At 34.7% G+C, this 20,884-nt stretch overlaps 1 protein-coding gene across 1 annotated transcript in view; it reads left to right on the top strand.

Moving 5' to 3' along the window:
- LRRIQ3 (leucine rich repeats and IQ motif containing 3) overlaps window positions 1-20,034 on the top strand; it is a 234,601-nt gene extending 214,567 nt beyond the window's left edge. Inside the window, exons 8-9 of the mRNA XM_060005966.1 lie at window positions 12,226-12,955; window positions 18,905-20,034. Coding sequence (XP_059861949.1) covers window positions 12,226-12,955; window positions 18,905-19,061 — 887 coding nt within the window. The 3' untranslated portion in view covers window positions 19,062-20,034. The remainder of the gene's footprint in view (window positions 1-12,225; window positions 12,956-18,904) is intronic.
- The last annotated feature ends 850 nt before the right edge of the window (window positions 20,035-20,884 follow it).

Raw genomic sequence — 20,884 nt, 5'->3', positions numbered from 1 at the left:
ACACTTGTCTTTTGCTGTTTTGACCCTGACAGGTATGAGGTAATATCTCATTGTGGTTTTGACTTACATTTTCCTGATGACTAGTGACATTGAACCTTTTTTTTTTTTTTTTGGCCTTTCACTACCCGCTACGTGCTTTTTTTGTAAATTTTTATTGGAGTATAGTCGATTTACAATGTAGTATTAGTTTCTGCTGCACAGCAAAGTGAATCAGTTATACATATATCCACTCTTTTTTAGATTCTTTTCCATATAGGTCATTACAGAGTATTGTGAAGAGTTCCCTGTGCTATACAGCAGGTACTTATTAGTTATCTATTTTATATATAGTAGTGTGTATATGTCAGTCCTAATCTCCCAATTTATCCCTCCCCCTCCAAACATTTTTTAATATGTCTGTTGGCCATTTTGTATATCTTCTTTGGAGAAATATCTATTCATGTCTTTAGTCTATTTTAAAAATTGTAATATTAATTTTTTTACTATTGAGTTTTAGGAGTTTCTTATTTATTTTGGAGATTAAACCTGTATCAGACATATAATTTGCAAATATTTTTTTCCCATTCCATAGGTTGCCTTTTTACTCTGTTGATTGTTTGCTTTGTTGTGCAGAAGCTTTTTAGTTTGATGTAATCTCATTTTTCTATTTTTGCTTTTGTTGCCTGTGCTTTTGGTGTCATATCCATTAAATCATTGTCAAGACTGATGTCATGACATTTCTCCTATATTTTCTTCTAGGAGTTTTAGTGTTTCACGTCCTATATTTAAGTCTTTAGTCTGTTTTGAGTGATTTTTTGTGTTTAATATGAGATAAGATTTCAATTTTATTCTTTTGCATGTAGAGATCCAGTTTTCCTTACACGGTTTATTTAAGAGACTATCCTTTCTCCCTAGTATATTCTTGGCACCTTTGTTAAAGATCAGTTAACTGTATATGCACGGATTTATTTCTGGGCTCTATTCTATTCTCCATTTGTTAAAAGTCTTTCTGCCAGTGCACTAGTGTTTGTATTACTGTAGCTTTGTAATATATTTTGAAATCATGGAGTGTGATGCTTCTAGCTGTGTTCTTTCTCAAGGTTGATTTGGCAATTTGTGGTCTTTTGTGCTTTCATATCAATTGTAGAATTGTTCTTTTTCTATTTCTGTAAACAATGCCAATAGCATTTTGATAGGGATTGAACTGAATTTGTAGATTGCTTTGTGTAGTATGGACATTTTAACAATATTCTTCTGGTCCTTGAACATGAGATATCTTTCTGTGTATTTGTGTCTTCATTTTCTTTCATCAATGTCTTAATGTTTTCAGTGTAGAGATTTCTCACCTGCTTTGTTAAATCTATTTCTTAGTATTTCATTGTTTTAATGCTATTATAAATATGACTGATTTATTAATTTCTTTTTCACATAGTTTGTCATTAGTGTATAGAAATGAAACTGATTTGTGTATGTTGATTTTGTATCCTGTGACTTTACTGGATTACTCAGTTCTAATCATTTGTATGTGTGTGGTGGGAGGGGGTCTTTAGAGTTTTCTAGATACAGAATCATGTCTTCTGCAAATAGGGAAAATTTAACTTCTCCCTTTCTGATTTTAGATGCCTTTTATTTCTTTTTCTTCTCTAATTACTCTGGCTAGGACTTCCAGTACTATTTTGGACAGGATGACATCCTTACTTTGTTCCTGATATTAGAGGAAAAATTGTGGGAGTTTATTACCCCTAGACCTGCCTTACAAGAAAATGGCTAAAGGGAGTTCTTCAAGTTGAAAGAAAAGAATGCTAAAAAGCAACATGATAAACTAACTATGTACTTTTAAAATAAGTACTAAGACATTTTAAGACACTAAGACAGAGAGCTATTTTATGCCCTCTATTATCTACCAAAACAGTATTAAACATTTCATCATTTTGTGTGTGTGTGCACTCCTTTTAGCCCTCTGCTTAAGAAATAGCAAAAGAAAGAGAAAACAAAGAAACAGAAAAGCTTCTGAGTATATTTGGACCCTGAGTGTTATTTGCTTTTTATTTTTTAAAGTGGGGTGATGTGTTAGATATAAAAGACTTCCTTGCAATGGAGTTTCTCTAAGTGTGAAGGTCTTTAGGCCATTTTACTACATATTTTGGAACAGAAATCATTGGCAGGCATGACATCCAAATGTGACTCCATAATTTTATTAAAGGATTGCTTAATGGACAGATTCCTTTCCATTTTTTGTAGCAGCATTAAAGAAAAAAAAAAAAACCTAGCATGAATTTTGCTTGGGTTTCAGATTTTCATGTTATTTGCTTAATAGCTACAATTTGTTAAACATCTCATTTTATATGGAGGAAGCATAAATAATAATTTAATGGTGAGTGTTAAAGAGCTTCTTGTCATTTAAAAATTCAACCAGGGGTTTCTGAGAACACCTATGTGTGTACCCAGTCATGGTTCTGATACCCTGCTCTTGTCTTTCAGGTTAAGTGTGCAACTAGAAACTATGTTAATACCTTATTTTCTTCAATCTTATGACAGTTCTTTAAATCAATGGCCAAGTAATTGTCCTTTTTAAGCCTGTAATTCAAGTAGCCAGTTCTAATTTTTTTTCTGAAAAAAATTGTTATACAAAGGAGGAGCGTTAAATAGAGTTATATAAATTATTTTCTTATGTGACTCAGCAGTTTAGGTAAAGGATTAACTCCATAACAGTGTCAAGCAATGTTTAGGAAATATGCAACAATCTATCTCTAGGCATTTTCCTATGGTAAGTTTGGGTCAGAGATGCAGTACCAAAACTTCCTCATGTCATGTTTTTCCTTTTCTATTTGAACTGTGTTTTGACAGTTTGTTTGCAATATTTTATGTCAATGCCCTTCATATTCAAAGGTGTTGCCCCTTATAGTATTGCTTGCCTTATATATATTAGATAGGTGACCTTCAGGCCTTTTCATTTGGATTATATTTATTGTCAATTCCCTAATTCACAAAAAAGAATGCCATTTTGGGGCCTATTGTTACTGACAAGTTCTTACTGGATATCAAGTCACTCCAGGTTATATAGAAGCTGCTCAGATCACCAATCTGCCTCACAGATTTGAACTTGTATATAAGTGACTTTTGTGATTATTATTTTTGTCTTGTAATAATATAAAAGAAGCAGGGAAAATGTCACCAATACAAAGCTGTTATACATGTAGACCTTATACTTGCTTGTATGGAAAGTTCACTTTGCAACCTCCTAGATTATTATAGTCACTGTTTGGCTCTTAATGCTGTCAGCTGGATCTAATAAAGAACCTTGATGCCATTGTCAGGTAATACACAGGTGAAGCAAAAATGCTGTTAAGCGGAAAAAAAGATGTCAGTAGAAGGGAAAAATGGAAAAGAAAGAATAAGTTAACATGATGAGGAAAGTATATATCAGATAATTCAAATTGGTCATCCCTCTGCTATACTTAAATCTTGTAGTGGAACTCTTGACTTCCTTATAAAACACAAACTGTCTCTGAGAAAAATTAATACATTTAAAAGTCATTTCACATGTATTTTTTAAATTCTAGTTTTGTATATAATACTTATATTTAATAAATAGTTGAATTTTTAAAATTGTATACCAAAAATGCAGAACACTATGCTAACTGTAGTAGAGGATATAAAGATATATATAACATATCCCCTATCCTTTAAAAACTAAAACTTACTAAAAGAGTTAAGATGCGCAGCTATAGCACAAGCAGAATTCTTTATGAACTATCTGAGTGGATTTTGTCCCACTGCTATAAGACAGTGCTTCCAGTTATGGCACAAATCAATAATAATAATATTTGTAAAGTGTGCTAGGTTAAAATGAGAGAGAGTTTGTAATTAGTAGAAAATTTATTGTTTAAATTATCTAATTACAGTAATAAAAATAGAATATAAAATATTAGATATCAAATTTTGAGTTTATATAAAACTTATAAATAATGTCTTTAAAACCATCTCATTGTTGGACTTGAGCTTGAATTCCATGAACATAAAATATTTACACAAGATGCAGTGATTTTTAAAATATGTCCACAAATCCACTGATACTCTTCCCTTCAAAAAGTGGAGCCTAATTCTCCTCCCCTTGTGGGGTGGACTTAGGGACTTAAATATAAAGAATAGAATATGGCAAAAGAGATGATATGTGACTCGTAAGACTCATCACAGAAGATATTTTGTCCTGCTCTGGGCTCTCTGTTAGATCACTTGATCGGGGGAAAGTCAGCTGCCATGTCAGAAGAACACATATGTATACCAAGTAGTTATTTTGAAAGACCCACAGCAAGGAACTGAGGCCTTCAACCAACAGCCAGTAAGAAACTTAGACATTTGTCAATAGTCAGGTGAACGAGCAGACTTGGAATGGAATCCTCCAACTGCAGTCAAGCCTTTGGATGCCTGCAACCCTGGCTGACATCTTAATTATAATATCATTGGGAAACTCTGAGCCTCAGCCACCCAGCTAGACTACTCTTGCATTTTTACCCTAAAGAAACTGAAATAATAAAAGTTTATTGTTTTAAAGCCTTTATGTTTTAGAGTAATTCGTTAAGTAGCAATAGGTATTTAATATACCAAGTTTTAATTATAATCATTTTTAAGTCTTCATCGTCTCCAATAACAAGTAATTTAGGCTGAATAACTGATAAAAATATAAAACTTTTTACTTTACTTTCAGACATTTCCAATAGTTGAAAGATTCTGTGCAAGAATTTATTTTCCCATTTCTTTCATTGACAAGTATAAACTTGATTGTATGTGTGTGAAAATGTGAATGGACTTCAAATCTAATTGAATTTTTATATCATCCTATATTTCAAAATTATGATGAAACTCTAATTTACAGAAGAAAAGCCATTCTGCTTCTAGGAAGTATGTCATTAAAAATGTTTATCAACCAAAAATGGATTGAAGTATCTGATATACGTGTATAGTCAGCCCTCCATATCTGACAGTTCCACATCTACAGATTTAACCAACTCGATCTAAGATATTCAGAAAAAAATTTCCAGAAAGTTTGAAAAAACAAAATTTGAATTTGCTACTCACAGGCAACTATTTACATAGCATTTACCTTGTGTTAGGTATTTTAAGTAATCTATAGATGATTCAGGAGTACGTGCATAGGTTATATGCAAATACTACACCGTTTTACGTAAGGGACATGAGCATCAACCCATTGTGGATACGGAGGGATGACTATAGTCTGGATTTGAGAGCCACTACCCCAGATCAGCCGCACCTTGGGCTATGTGCCATATTATGCACCTATTTCATGAGTCTCTTGTCAATAGTAAATAGCACCACACACAGTAACTCACTGCTCAAGTACATTTTCAAGTGATAGAAAGCCTCCTGAGCCCCATTCTATTGCCATGACTGTAGAGTAGTGTCAGATCACACTTGACTCCAAAGGCTCTAGATAAAACTTATGGCAAAGGGGTGCCTAGAGGCTGTAGTAACTCCACTCTCCACCAGGGTGATCAGTGTCTCTGGGCACTCCGTTATTCATTAACAGCTCACTAGTCTGCCACATCACACCAGCTGGGGAACTGTGCTTAGAAATTCAGAAGAGAGAGTACTCCTTTTGTATTGGTCTTCTCGTGCTTCAATAATAAAATGCTACAGAATGGGGAGCTTAAACAACAGAAATTTATCTTCTCACAGTTCCGGAGGCTGGAAATCCAAGATCAGGGTGCTAGCATGGTCATTTTTAGGGAGGCCTCTCATTCTGGCTTGTACACGCCAGACATCTTGCTGTGTGCTTATGTGGCCATTTTAGTCTGTGTGCATGGAGAGGTGGAGAAAGTAAGCTGTCTGGTATCTCTTCTTTTAAGGACATTAATCTTATTAGATCAGGACCATTTTACTTGTTTTCTGCTCTGGTTTGTATATGTCTTCAGTTTTTGTTTCTCTGTTTCTTTTTTTCCTGTTTTTTTGATTATTCAAATACATTTTATAATCCATTTTAATTTATCTGTTGGATTTTTCATTGAACCTCTTCACCTTATGTATTTATTTTCTCTAGGGATTATAATATAAATCCTTAATTTAGCACAATCTACTTAATATTGTACCACTTCACAGAGACTACAGAAAGGAGGAGCCTAAATGGCAGGTGTGGTTGCATGAGTTGTGTATTTTATATGAAGTGCTATCTTTCATGAAAAAATTTTCATTAATAGTATGTGTTTTGGGTTATATTGTTGGCATTGCAAATGTTACATAATCCTCTGGATTCTGTTATAAGAATGTTGACTTTTTTTAAACACACTCTTAAAAACTACTTGCTTTTGAACATTCTCCAGAGTCCTCAGGATTGTTTTGTTTTGTTTTGTTTTTTGCCAGATGTTAGGTAGATGTTAGGATCTTACTTCAACAGTTGACTACTTCTTTAAGCCTCAGTTCCTTTATCTGAAAATGGGGATAAAAACAGTACAGTACTTACCTCATAAGATTGGTAAGAGGACTAAATGAGATAATTTGTTTAAAGGACTCAGAACAATTTGACGTGTAGCAACCATTCAGTAAATATTAACTGTATTGTTATGATTGGTGATCAGTAATATCTTTCTTATGAGGTAATCAATATTAAAGAAAATGATAAATTGTAGTTGGAAGATTATATTAGGTAAGTAAACAAGTATAAAAGCATGCAAGGCTTTATAGGCCATGACAAGTAATTTGAATTTTATCATGAAGGCATATGGAAGCCATAGATCTTTAAAGACACAATTTCAAGAGATTATTATGGCTTCATCACTGTGTGGGAAATTGTGTGTTGGGAAACGCAGAGACTACTTAAGAAGACATTGCAAATAGTCAAAGTAAGAGTTGATAGAAACCTGAATTAGGGTGATAGCAAGGAAATGGAAGAACAGAATCAGTTAATCTGGCTATGTTTTTGAGGTAAACTCTACAAGACTGATCGATAATATGAATAAACTATTAGGTGTTATTTGTTGAGATAAAGGGCTGATTTTAGAGGGAATTAATTATTGGTAGCAACTGAGATCTTTTGAATGTGTTTTGAATGTGCCAAGTTTGAAAAATATAAGACTTCCAAGTGGAAATGATAAATTTGAAAGTTATCAGCATAGAGATTGATATTTAAAGCCATGAACGTGATTCACTTCAGAAGAGAAAATAGAGATGGGAAGGGGACCTAGTATCAAGTCCTCAACTACTCCAGAAATTTGGTGAAAAGAAAGAGTCTGAAAACAAAACTAAGAAGAAGTCATCAGAAAGCTGGAAGAAAAATCAGGAGAATTTTAAACAACATAGGGAAAAAAAAAAAGAGATATCTTCAGGATATCAGGAGAGCTTTAGAGAATCTGGAAATCAGAAAATATGGAAAAAAAAAGATTTGAAGGAGGAGAAATGATCAGCTGTGTTAAATGCCATTGAGAGTTCAAGAAAGATTAGAACAGAAAAAATGTGTCCCTTGTATTTATCACCATAGAAGCTTTTGTTAGGGAGAGTTTCAACAGGTGGGTGAGTACAGTAGAGTTGAAATCCATATATAAATAAAAAATTGATAAATTGAAAAATTAATAAAAGGTGAATAAAAGGGCATAGTACAGGGAGACAACTCTCATGGTAGTTTTCACTCTGAAATCAAACAGGAAAAATGGAATAGTAGCTAGAGGGCAATGAGGGTCAAGGGAGTCTTGTTGTTCTTGCATTGGTGGTGGTAGAGGTGATTATGGTAGTTTAAACATGGCTGTGAATGATCCAGTAGTGAGGGGATGATAAAGGAGAGAGTTAGGATAATTGCAGAAGCGAAGCTAAAGGGGGATGGGACCAAAGCACATGTAAAGAATTTGGCCTCTGCTGAAAGAAGGGATGCTTCCTTCATTGTATCAGGGTAGAAGAAGATGCATGAATATACAGACAAGTTTATAAATTTGGTTATGGAAATATGAGAACATTTCCATCACTTGACTTCTGTTTTTACTGTAATGAATGAGATGAATTATAAAGTCCTGAAACAAAATATACATACAAAGAAGCCTTTCCTGTATGTTCTGTGTTAACTGTCCAGTGGATGTTGAGGGGTGTGATAAAATGCTTTGCTGTATTTTCCCCAGTCATTACTAAATTATGTGGCTATTTGAACACTATGCCATTGATGGAATTAAAGAGATAAGATAAACTCCTTGTTTTCCATATCAAATATAATGAAAAAAACAATAACATATTGTTCTTACTCTTTGTCAGGCCCTGCTCTAATAATTATATATTATACTTTATCAGGCTTTTTTCATTTTATTAATTCACTTAATCCTGTTAGAACCCTATAAATTGGGTATTATCATCCACAGTTATCAGACTGAAGCCCAGAGAATCGAATAACTTGCCTACACTTAGTAAATAGTAGAACTAGATTCAAATCCAGCCAAATTGTCTCCAGATTTTAGGCTTTCACCACTATGCAAAGGACATTGATCTTGAGCAACAGATTCACTCGTTCATTCATCTACTCATCCATCCAACAAATATATTTATTGGCATTTACTATTTAGTTAAGCCCACTAGCCCCCTAAAAAGAAAACCCTACTCTCTGCAAAATACTAAGAATGGAGGATGAAAAAAAAAAAGAAAAGTACAGTCCCTACCACTAAGGAAATTATATCTAACTTGCTACTATGGCAAAGAATTACTACATAGAGCTTTAATATCAATGAAATGTGTGGTAAATTCTATAAGGAAGGAAGTGATATGAGAATTTAAAAACTATCCACTCTTATTTAAAGAATAAAGAAAAGTGACATGTGAAGAGACCTTGAAAAATGCATAGAATGTGAACTTACGTAAATAGGGAAAACAACATACTGGACAAAACATTAAATAACATAAGCAAAAGCCCAAAGATGGAAAGATGTGGCAGATGTATAGGGGGGGAAAAATGGAGCTCTTCTCCTATAATATAGGATCCTAAGCTTAACTGTAAAGGACCATGAAGGTTTTGTTTTCCTTCGTCTGGGTGGAAGGCATGACATGATTAGAGTCCTAGTTTTAAAAGATGAATTGTATAGCAGTGAGTGATATCTTGAAGCAGAGAAGGAAACTGGGAGGTTTTTAAAAGTGCTAATGGGATTATGTTCAAGCAACCACTGAGAAAAATGTCAATCATCAGCCAAAAAGTAATTATAGTTAGTATACACAATGAAGTACAGCTTCTATCTTCAAAGAGCCTCCAGTTTCACCAAGGAGGGAAGACTTACTTACATTAAACTATTAAGGGACAAACATATATGTATTGGTAACTGTGATGTTGTGATTTATAACAAGAAAGATATATTTGGTCCTTGTCCCCAGTTCTGGCATAGAGCTCCTGAGGCTTCCTAAGTGATGAGAGCAGAGCAACAAAGACGTCTTTTGTTATGTTAGTGAGGTGACTTTTGGAACTCATCTAAGGATGAGGGCTGGTTTCCAGGGGAATCAACCACATGATTAGAGGGTTAGAACTTTCAATCCCAAACCTGACCTCTGGGGAGGGAAGAGTAGCTGGATTGAGTTCAGTTTTCAAAGGCCAGTGATTTGATCAATCACACCTGCGTAATGAAGCCTCCATAAAACTCCAAAAGGACTGGGTGCAGAGAGCTTCCAGATTGGTGAACACATGGAGATTCAGGGGGAGTGATGTGCTTAGAGAGAGAGCATGGAAGCTTCTCACCCTTTTTCAGTCCTTTGCCCTATGCATCTCTTCCCTCTGGTTGTTCCTGAGTTATATCCTTTTATAACAAACCAGTAATTTACTAACTTAAATGTTTGTCTGAGTTCTGTGAGCTGCTCTAGCAAATTAATTGATACCAAGGAGAGGGTTGTTGGAACCTCCAATCTATAGCTGGTTGGTCAGAAGCACACATGATAAGATGGACTTGTTGCAGGAAATGGGGTGCAAGAGAATGGTCACATCCCAGGTCTTGGGCAAGTCCTTGGGACAGACCGCCAAGTGAGGTTCCTTGGATTTGCACAGGAAAGCATTCAAGAGCGAGCAGAAATACAGTGAAAGCAGAATTATTCAGAGAGAGATACACTCCATAGACAGAGTGTGGGCTGTCTCAGAAGGCAAGAGGCCCCAGGATATAGGGTTGTTAGCTTTATGGGCTGGGTAATATCATAGGCTAACAAGTGAGAGGATTATTCCAACTATTTGGGGAAGGGGCAGCGATTTCCAAGAATTAGGCCACTGCCCACTTTTTGGCCTTTTATGGTTAGCCTAGGAACTGTCATGGCGCCTGTGGGAGCGTCATTTAGCATGCTGATGTATTACAGTGAGCGTATAATGAGGCTCAAGATAGGCCCAGCCGCTCTGCGGCATGTGGGATCCTCCCAGACCTAGAGCACGAACCCGTGTCCCCTGCATCGGCAGGCGGACTCTCAACCACTGCGCCACCAGGGAAGCCCCTGGAAGTCCAGTCTTAAGCCATCTTGGGCCTAGTAGGTTCTAACCAGTTTTTGTGTATCCTCATGTACTGTGGCATTCTTTTAAAGGTTGTGCCCTGCCCCCTTCCCTCCTATCTTAGACTTGCAATTAGCATCCAAAGAGAGAGGGGGGAGGGCAGGATGGTAGGACTGAGCTCTTAACCTGTGGAATCTGATCCTATCTCCAGGTAGGTAGTATCAGAATTAAGTTGAATTGTAGGACACCCAGCTTGTGTCAGAGCATCCTTTGGTGGTATGAGAAAACTCCCTCACTCCACACAAACCAGAACCTTTAGGAACATTTTAGTGTTGTGTTTTCTATCCCTGATCTTTTATTCTTGACCAGGTTTCCCATGTCAAGGTTTACACATAAAATTAAATTTACCCATAAGAGTACCTTTTCTAGGTAGTTGTTCCAGACCACACCCTGTTTACTCTAGACTTGAAATTCTGGCTTTCATTCCTCTGAGTCTCTAGTGCCTTGCTTTGGACTCAAACTCTTAATGCTTTATATTTGGACACTTCGGCTTTCACTTGCTAGCCTTGTTTTTCTACTTTGCTCTAGGCTCTGCTTCCTTTTCTACTGTTAATATTCCTGTGGCCTCAAGTGAAAATCCTACCTGTTCACTTCTTTCCTACTGCCTGACTAGCCCACAGGTTCTGCCCTTCTTCATGGTCACCTTGACTTCCATAAATGTTCCACCATCAGATTTGGCATTATGACATATAAAAACTTTGAGAGTCTTCTAATAGAAGATTAAAAGATTAGAAAAGATGAAACCCTCATAGACTAGAGTTAGCAGAGATTCAATTTCAATAGAGAGAGGGAATCAGTCAAACACGGGAAACATATTTTCTGAAGATTAATAAGCATTCTTTTTTTACCTGTATTTGCCACCTGGTCCTAAATTCATCAACTGGTTTGTCAGGAAATAAATAATGAACAACAATGTGATTCAGGTTTTTATATTGGATAGCTTGCCTCTGATAACAAATAAACCCAGAAACATATATTGATCAAATATAATTACCTTTTATTTCTGGCTTCCATAAGAGTCCAAGTTGGATAATCCTGGTCAGCGAGTACTTTTTCAAGCAGGGATTCAGGGAGCCAGAGTCCTTCTACCTTGCAGATCTACCATCTTCTAGCACTTTATCCTAATCTCTGTGCAGTGGGTCAGAAGAAGAAAGAAAATATAGAGGAAGCACATTTGTTTCTTAATAGCCTTGGACCAGAAATGACACATATAACTTTTGCTGACAATGTCCTAGAGAAGACTTAGTCTCACAGCCACACATAATAGCAAAGGAGGCTGAGAGATTTCATTTCTTTGAGTATCCAATGAAGGGAAAAGCAATTTTTAAGGCAGCTATTAGTTTCCACCAGAGTTAAGAAAAATAAGGTAAAATGAATTACAAAGTCCTTTGCAAATATGAGATAATAATAACTATATGTAAAAATAATACGTATGATTAAGTAATAAGTATAAGGTAAAATGCTGCTATTGAGTCAGTGCAAGTTAAATAATTGTGAGAGATAATAAAGGAAATATAGGAATCAGTGCATTTCTTTGTTAAAATATTCCAATAGTGATTTTTCTCTCCAAAAATCACGATTAAATCACAAATTGAAAAGGAATATCAGTTGGGAAAAATGCCCCTTAATAAAGTAAATAACTGGTTCTTGTCAATTTTATTAATGTGGCTTTCAAAACAATTGGGACAGAAAATAAACTGTGCTTAACACTTGTATAATGGATTATATTTGTCTGCTGTGTGATGTAGGTCAGAAAGAGTCTGAAGATAAAATTAAGGATGAAGAATTGGATGTCGATTTTAGGATATCAGTGTTCAAACTACCAGTACATACTTCAGATTCACTGAGGTATACTGCATTATTGAAAGCAAAAGAACAAGATTATTTTCCTATGTATACCGAGCCACTTTCTACCACTCATCAAAAACCAGTAATTAAAATAAAAGACATGCTGTTGGAGAAGAGTGTAAGAAGAGAGTTTCTTACAACACAAAGAACTGGTATGAAACTCCAAGCACTTTATGATATTGATAAATATTGCTCAGAACAAAAGAAGCAGGCAAGCTATAAAAATAAAGTAACAGCTGTAAGCGTGGCACAAGTGGCCAAAGAACGAGTTAGAATAACTATTCAAGAAAATTTAAATAAGAAAATACATGCTACGCATAAACTAACTGCAAGAGATAATAAGACCATTCAGAATGGTTTACAACGACTTCGGCAGGACAGATCCAACTACCTTGAGAAAGTAAAAGAGAGGAGAGTCCTGTTTCTGGAAGAAAAACAACAAAAGGCTAAAGACCGTTTATTAATTCAAAAATTAAATAATGAGCGCACTCTTTTGACCAAAGCAATGACTAAAATTGACAGATTGAAGAAGAAGCAGGCTGTCTTAAAAGAGAAGAGCCTAATTGTTCAGCAAAAACTGGCAACTGAAAAATATCAAAAGGATTTACTTAAACAAATGAAGGAAATTAGGTAAGTACAGTTTTGATATAATAGAAGCTTTTACGTTGCTGGGGAGGAAAAAATTTTCCTCTGCCTTCTAGGTTCTCCTGGCTGGTTTAAGAACTAAATGGATGTGAGACAGATTAACAGGAGAAAATCAAACAAAAGTTTAATAACATCTACACGTGGGAGAGACCCAGGAAAACTGAGTAACTCCCCCAAGTAGCTGAAGCCATCACCTTAAATACCATCTTCAGCTAAAGACAAAAGGAGGTGTTGAGGACGGAGAACCAATTATGAGAGGTTACCAGGAAAAGCACAGTAAACAAGGGTAAGGTTGTCATAGAGATCTGTCACCTGTCTTCTCCATCAAGTTTCTAGAGGTTTGGTCATCCTCTTCCTCAGTTTATAGAGTTGTAAAATAGCTCAAAGAGATGAAAAGACACAGATAATTCTAAAGGGTACACCAGACAGGACCCCCAGTAATTTTATTTTACCCTTTTTTACCCTTGTGTGTCTTTCACATAGTTTTTTTTTTTCTTTTTTCTTTTTTCTTCTGATATTAGATTGAAGCTTATTAGCCAGTTTTATCCTGGTTATATTTTAAGTGACCAAACTGTAAATACGTATGTTTAAGGCTTATCTAGAAATACTTAAAGATCATTATAACTGCTTATTTCATTTACATTTTAAAATGCTATTGTTTAAAAAAAGTAGTCTGTACTAGAAAGGAGTGTAAAATAGGAAGAAAGCATTTGTCTTTTCCTAACGATAAGCAAATTTAAAACTATTTACTGAGGTACTTTATATAATATCTTTTTAAGTATGAAAAATATATTTTTCTCCTCCAAAATTTAAAAACATTTTCCTTAATGTATACTTTGTGTGTGTGTGTGTGTGTGTGTGTGTGTGTGTGTGTGTGTGTGAGAGAGAGAGAGAGAGAGAGAGAGAGAGAGAGAGAGGGAAAGATTTTGGAAATAATTTTTTTTATAATGTAATAGAAAATATATATTTTGGAAAAGAGAATGAAAGCTAGTCTGGTATATCAAAATGTAAGTCTAGCACAAATCAATGTTAAAGAAAATTTTTAAGCAGCTTAGTTTTATTACAGCAAATTGAATGTCTGGCCATCATTAATCTGTAGAGGATACAGAGTCAAGTGAGCTTCCTAATGTGTATTAACTGAATTATCTTCTCTTGTAAGCTGCTGCACAGATATTATCCTTGAGAGTACACAGGAATAAGGCAATGTTCTGGTTATGTCAATAATGTATCCTAAAAGGCATTACTGAGTTTTATTATAAATGTTTTCAAATAAAGATTATCAATGTGCAGAAAAGAGCTGTGACTCAAAAAAGTAAAATCTGTCTAGAGACTTCAGAAGTTTCTCAGTTCTTTTTCTGCCATTTGATTCTTCATTAACGTATCAAACACTTCACCTAAAAGCATTCTGGTGAATCTCAATAACTAGTGAAGTCATTACTGAGAATATAACTTCTTGATCCTGCTCTGGAATGAGGAAAAATGAATGAAGAAAGGGGAACCATAAAGCTCTAGTTTAGGAAATTGATAAAATACCCATAGGAGTGTTTAAGAATGAATTAAAAAGAGACTTTAAAATGAAAGAATTTCTATATCAGGTAAAAGCTGGTCATAAGTTTCCCCAAATATTCTTGTCCCTACTTGAAAAAAGTGATGACACTGCTCAGGGCAGAACAGCATCGTGTACATTTTGAAGTAGAGTATCATTTAACTTGGAAGATCTGGCACCTAAGTCAGTTATCCAATTACATCATCTTCTTCTTGTCCTTATTTTTGTCATCAATTGACCTTCTTGACTACCCTCTTCATTCCCTGTGGTCCTTATATCCTGATATATAAAGCTTTTCTTTATCCAGCTTCTGCCGTTATCACTGTTAATTTCCAAATTCAGAAGAACAACCCTCCCAATTGCCTAACCTAAACATTTTTGGATCCCAGAACCCTTTAAACTCATTTCCATAGACATATAAATGCCACCTCATCACTTGGAACTGCACCACCTCTTAAATTTTAAACTCATATATTTACTTATGGCTAAAATCTTTATCTTTTCAACTCTTTTTTTCCTTTACTTTCACCACATGTATTCTTCAAATATATTATGGCACTCATCCCTCAAATAACCTTTCTTATAGACTTCCTAGTGTAGCTTCCAGGGTTCTTTAATTCGATTATTCTTTTTTCCATTTCACCCAGTGTCTCTGATGTCTTTTTCTTTCATTGCCTCCACCATACTAACCGCCTCAGCCCCTACCTTGGAACAATCCAATTATCTATCTTCATTTTTTGTATTCAGGTAAAAATGGCTAGAAGACATCAGTGACTTGTAGATTTATGCTGATATCAATTCTATGGCCTCCAACTTTAGCTGCTCCCTCAGGTGCTTGCTCTTTCTCCCATTACCTACAAAAGTGATTTTAAACCTCATCAACTATAGAGCTTCCTATGCACATACAACCTCTGACCTTTCCTTCTCAACAAGTCACTCTGTCCCAAAGGAATTTTAGGCCTTCAAGCTTGAATTTGTTCAATTTTCCAATTCCCTATCTATAAAATTCTACATATCCTATATTTATCCTCATTTCCTTTTCTACTGTCTCAGGATTAGGTTCCCATTTTCCTGTTAAGAGCTAATAATCCCTCTGTTTTTGCTCTTAGTAAGCCTGGAAGTGGGTAATGCAAGACCTCTGTGCTAGGCAGAATTATGGCCCCCAAGAAGATACCATGCCCTGATCCCTAGGACTAAAAATAGGATAAGAGATGGTGGGGGAGGGGAAATTTCCCCTCTTTCCCCTATTAGTTCCTTTGGCTGGCAAGTAAAATAGCATAAGGCAGATTAACAGGAGAAAATCAAATGTATTACATGTGCAAAGGGAATCCATGTAAGTATGAAGTATTCCAAAGTCAGCAAGGCAAGGTAAGGTATATATATACTCTGGACTAAGGAGAAGAAGGTGAGGGTCTGAGGCTTTAAGGGGAAGTAAGGTTATTCACAGGAAGAACAGAAATAGTTAATGTTTGGTAAAAACATGTTTGCTGGGCCATCCTAAGACAATAAGGCACTTTGATCAAATGGGCTTTGCTAGGTTCCTCCCTGTCTACAATGCCTAATACTTTAGTAACTATGGTGACAGCTTCTTCCTGACACAGGCCCCCTATTTTAATTTCATTTAGGCAGTAAGGGGGAAGTTCAAAGGTTCTTTGGGGCCTGGATCGTTTTTAGCTCAAAATAATTCGCATTCCAGAGTGGCATATCTTCGGGAAGCCTGCCCTTGTCCCCATCAATACTACACTCATGGATATGCTACCTTACATGGCAAAGGGACTCTGCACATGTAATTGAGGGTTGACCTTAAAATAGGAAGATTATTCTGGATTATTCAGATGGGGGCAGCATATTGCATGAGCCTTGAAATGCAGAGGCAGGAGAGAAAGTCAGAGGGAGTCAAAGTAGGAGAAAGACTTGACATGACACGGCTTACCTAAAGATGAAGGGAGCCATGTAGAAAAAGTGAGAAGGAAATGAATTCTGACAACAACCAGCAATCTTGGAAAGAGGACCTCAAGACCTGGATGAGAACCGTGGCCCTGGCTGACACCTTGATTTCAGTCTTGTAAGAACCCAAGTAGAAAATCCAGCTGAGCCATGCTGTTCCTGGACTTCTGACCCATGGAAATTATGAGATAATACATGGTGGTTGTTGTAAGCCAATACATTTTATAATAGTTTGTTTTATAGCAATAGGAAAATACAGACTCTTTTTTTCTCCTTTCTTACGATTGCTTTGTTATTCCAGGACCTTTGCATTTCCATGTACAATTAGCTTTTAAAACATTCAAATTACCTAAAGTTAATACATTTAAAATAAATGGTAATCTAAATTTAATCACATATATATTTAAAATAATTTAAATGTTAATTTCTACCCAAAAATCTCTTCACATATTAATTTGGGGAGAACTGACATCTTAGTAATATTGTCTTCCAATCCTTGAACACGATATAACTCTCCATTAATTTAAATTTTCTTTAACTTTTTTTCAGCAATATTTTATCATATTCAGGTATAGGCCTTGCATGCTTTTTATTAAACTTATGTCAAAGTATTTATTTTTTGATGGTATAGTAAATGGAATTTCTTAATTTCATTTTCCAGTTGTTCGATTCTGGTATATATAAATATTGATATAATAGATTATTACGTTTTTCACTCTTCAATTCTTTTAAATAGTTTGTTTTTTAAATTTTGTCCAAGTTTATAATTGTTATCTGTAGGAGGGCTATTTCAATAAATGTCTTAGACTGAATTAGTACCATTAATTAATTACATGTGCAAGGTCTATTTTTCTGTGACTTCTACTCTGTTGCATGTCCACACATGACTACTCTCCAGAGCTCCTATTTCAAACGAGTTGTAGCTAATTTTCATTGAGTGATTATTAAATACCAGCCTTCCTCTAAGGATTTTAAATGTATTAGCTCATTTACTCCCTACTAAACCCTATGAGTTGGATTGTCCCTTCTTAAAGGTGAAGAAATGATGCATGTAGAGCTTAAATAACTTGTCCAAAAATCAATCAGTAAATTGCAGATCTGTATTTCAAATCCAAGCAGAATGGTTTCACTATGTGTACTCCTAACCATAAGCCATTGTTTCTTTGTATTCAACTCCCTAGGCATTTCCATATAGATAGCCAGGCTCTTTAAATTCAGTATTACCAAAATAAAATTCTAATCTTTCTTCCCATCTGGCTGCTCTTAAGTTCCCTATCCTGATGAATGCTACTGTTATCCATACAACAGAATAAATTATTAAATGTTAGGTACTCCTCTAAGGATTTTAAATGTATTAACTCATTTAGTCCTTTACTAAGCCCCATGAGTTGAATTATTCCCTTTTTAAAGATGAAGAAAATGAGATAGAGAGAACTTAAGTAACTTGTCCAAAATCACATAGTCAATAAGTTGCAGACTTTCTAGACTTAGGCCTCTCTTCCACTCCCTAAGTCCACATTTCTGAGTATACTTAAATATAAATAAATATATGTATTTCATTTATATGTTCATATACCTTTATTTCTCTTTACTTTCTATAAGCTTCTCAAAATTATATCATGTCTTATTTATCTTTATGTTTCCAGGATCTAGGGATAGTGCCAAGCACTATAATACATAACTCTTGAATGAATGAGGATGAATGAATGAATTTTCCTAAGGCCCATGACATTTCTCAGGTTTGCCAGAGTAACCTGGTTCACCTTTCTCTAACTTAATAAGAGTCTGCTAGGTATACCATAACAAAATACCACAGACTGGGTAACCTAAGCAACAGAAATTTGTCTTCTCAAGTTCTGGAGACTAGAAGTCCAAGATGGAGGTGTGTTGTCAGGTTTGGTTTCTCCTGAGGCCTCTCTCCTTGGTTTGAAGATGCCTGCCTTCTCACTGTGTCCTCACATGGCCTTTGTTCTGTGTATACACATCCTTGGTGTTCCTTCATCTTCTCATAAGGACACCTCTAAAAGGCCTTTCTCCAAATACGGTCACATTCTAAGATACTGTGGGTTAGGATTTCAACATTTGAATTTGTGGAGGTCATAATTCAGTCCATAGTAGAGTCCTAGAAAGAGCTTGGATTTAGTGAGGCTTAAGTAAAAGTTCTGCAAGTCATGGCATAGTTTGGTTAGATGCCTCTTTGGGAATCTAAGCCAGCGTTTGTAAAAATTCTCAGTTATAGCTAATAGAAAACTTAGAAATATTAGCCCAAGATGAATATTATTTAATGATATAATGATATTTTAAGCAATAAGTGGAGTTCTATCTTTTTCCCATTTGGTATATATCTATTTTGAAGACATTTAATTAACAATTAGATTGATTGTTATGGTTTTAGTCATTTAAAAGTATCTTATTCTGTTACCTTACTTTTTTCTTCTTAGGGCTCAAGAAATATATAAAGGACACTGTGAAGAAAAGATTGTTAATGATATAATTGCCTTTCAAAAAGCTTGTGAAGGATTTCAAGATACTAAAACAAAAGCTGCAATTGTGAAAAAGAATTTAATCCTTAAAGTTCCCAATGGAATGACAACGTGAACCAATGCCAGATCACATTCTATGGTCATTTTGATTTATGGCCATTATTTTTAGTTAAAGCACTTTGAAATAATACTATAAAAGAAGTACTCTATGTCACAAGATGGATTTGTCTGTAAATCTTCTAAAAATATAAAGAGTGATTAAAATGTTTCTCTTCTTGATCATAATTTAACCTAAATCATGTTGAGTTGGCTCACCTAAAGGTTCCTTACATATCCAGATATCAAAGGAACAATGAAAAATGATTTAATTTATTGCAGGAAATACTGCAAAGGCATTGCTTGTATTGTTTCATATCCTGAGTACAGCAATTTGTAAGCCATTCTCAGTTTCTCTGGCAACCGTAGAATAGTAATTTCAGCCCCAGCTATTGACTTTTATTAAGACACTGTGTTCTTTGATTAATTTCTTTGCCTGCTTTCATATATTTAATTATATTTCCTGTTTATTTTGTTAAAACAATTTCTTTTTTCAAAATAAAAGTTTCACCATTATATTGGTGACTCATGTTCTTATAAAAATTTAGAAAATATAAATTGTAAAAGGGAAATTAAGCATTCTTATTAACTTCCTAGTAGATTGTAAGATTTTTGTGTATTTACTTTCAATGTGTTTGCCTTTACATATATGGGGGGCAGAGAGGAGAAATAGAGAAAGGATGCATGTAATTGAGTAATTGTGATCATAAAGTATTCAGAAATGGTATATATTCATTTTAAGTCTATTTAATACATATTCATGGTGTAGAATTTGAAAAATAAAGAACAATGTAAAAAGATACAAAAATTCTTTGTAAAATTTTAGTCGATTTTCAATAGTATTTTCAATCGAGAAAGATAAATGTCTCACTTATTATGACATTGCTCACTTAATACAATGTAACTAATGCCATTCAAAATTTCTCTTTAATACCCATCAGTTATATATGCAAGTTTTTAAGTGTTTCTTTTTAAAATTCTCTAATTTTATTAGTCTATGGTAAATTTCCCAAAATTAAATATTTTACAACAGCAGTTGTTCATTGTGCTTCTATGCTGGACTGCTAAAAAATGCTAGTAGCATTTTCCTTATGTTCTGTAAAATAATAGCTGTCTATTTAAATCCATGGTATCAGTTCTCCCTTTTCTTGTTAATTTGCAGATAACTAATGAGCAAGTCGTATTGGTGTTTCTAATTATTCTTCAAAAAGAACAAAGGGGGATACAGTGAAGTGGTAAAAGTATGACAGATGTAGATTTCCATAACAAATTAGATAATCTCTCTGTTACCCCATTTTTCTGTTCTGTATTTGGAAATAATACATATATTTTTGGGATTTAATTAAAAATAATAGTCCATGTCATGTAGCATTGTTATGAGACTTGAATGAGAAAAACACAAAAAGCAACATAGTGCATTCCACAGAGTAGGCACTTAATAAAGGTAAGTGTGTAGTAGTGGATGCAGAAGTCTTTTCTGTGTACTTATAGGAGGATTTGTCAACTATCTAAGAGCTGAGGGACGCTTTCTCAAGGAATGGTAGAATTTTTTGTATTATATATTTGAATATAATTCATTCATTCAATCAATACCTTTATTTACTATTTGTTGCCCTTTTTATATGTTCCCATTCCATACTACAGATCTTTTGTAATCTTTATCACACAACAGGTAATCAATAATTTCCTTGCTAGTTTCCGCCCAACTGTGAGCTTATTTAAGGCAAAGACAATTTTACTCATCTCTGTATTTCTATTACTTTGTACTAATGCAGATATTATATTACACACAACGCTTTTTCTGTTTATAGCTCTGTTTTCCTATTTATGTGTGGTCCCAGG

Source organism: Delphinus delphis, chromosome 1, assembly GCF_949987515.2.
Source record: "Delphinus delphis chromosome 1, mDelDel1.2, whole genome shotgun sequence".
NCBI lineage: Eukaryota > Metazoa > Chordata > Mammalia > Artiodactyla > Delphinidae > Delphinus > Delphinus delphis.
Note: the sequence above shows the minus strand (reverse complement) of the source record. Positions and strands in the feature narration are given on the sequence as shown.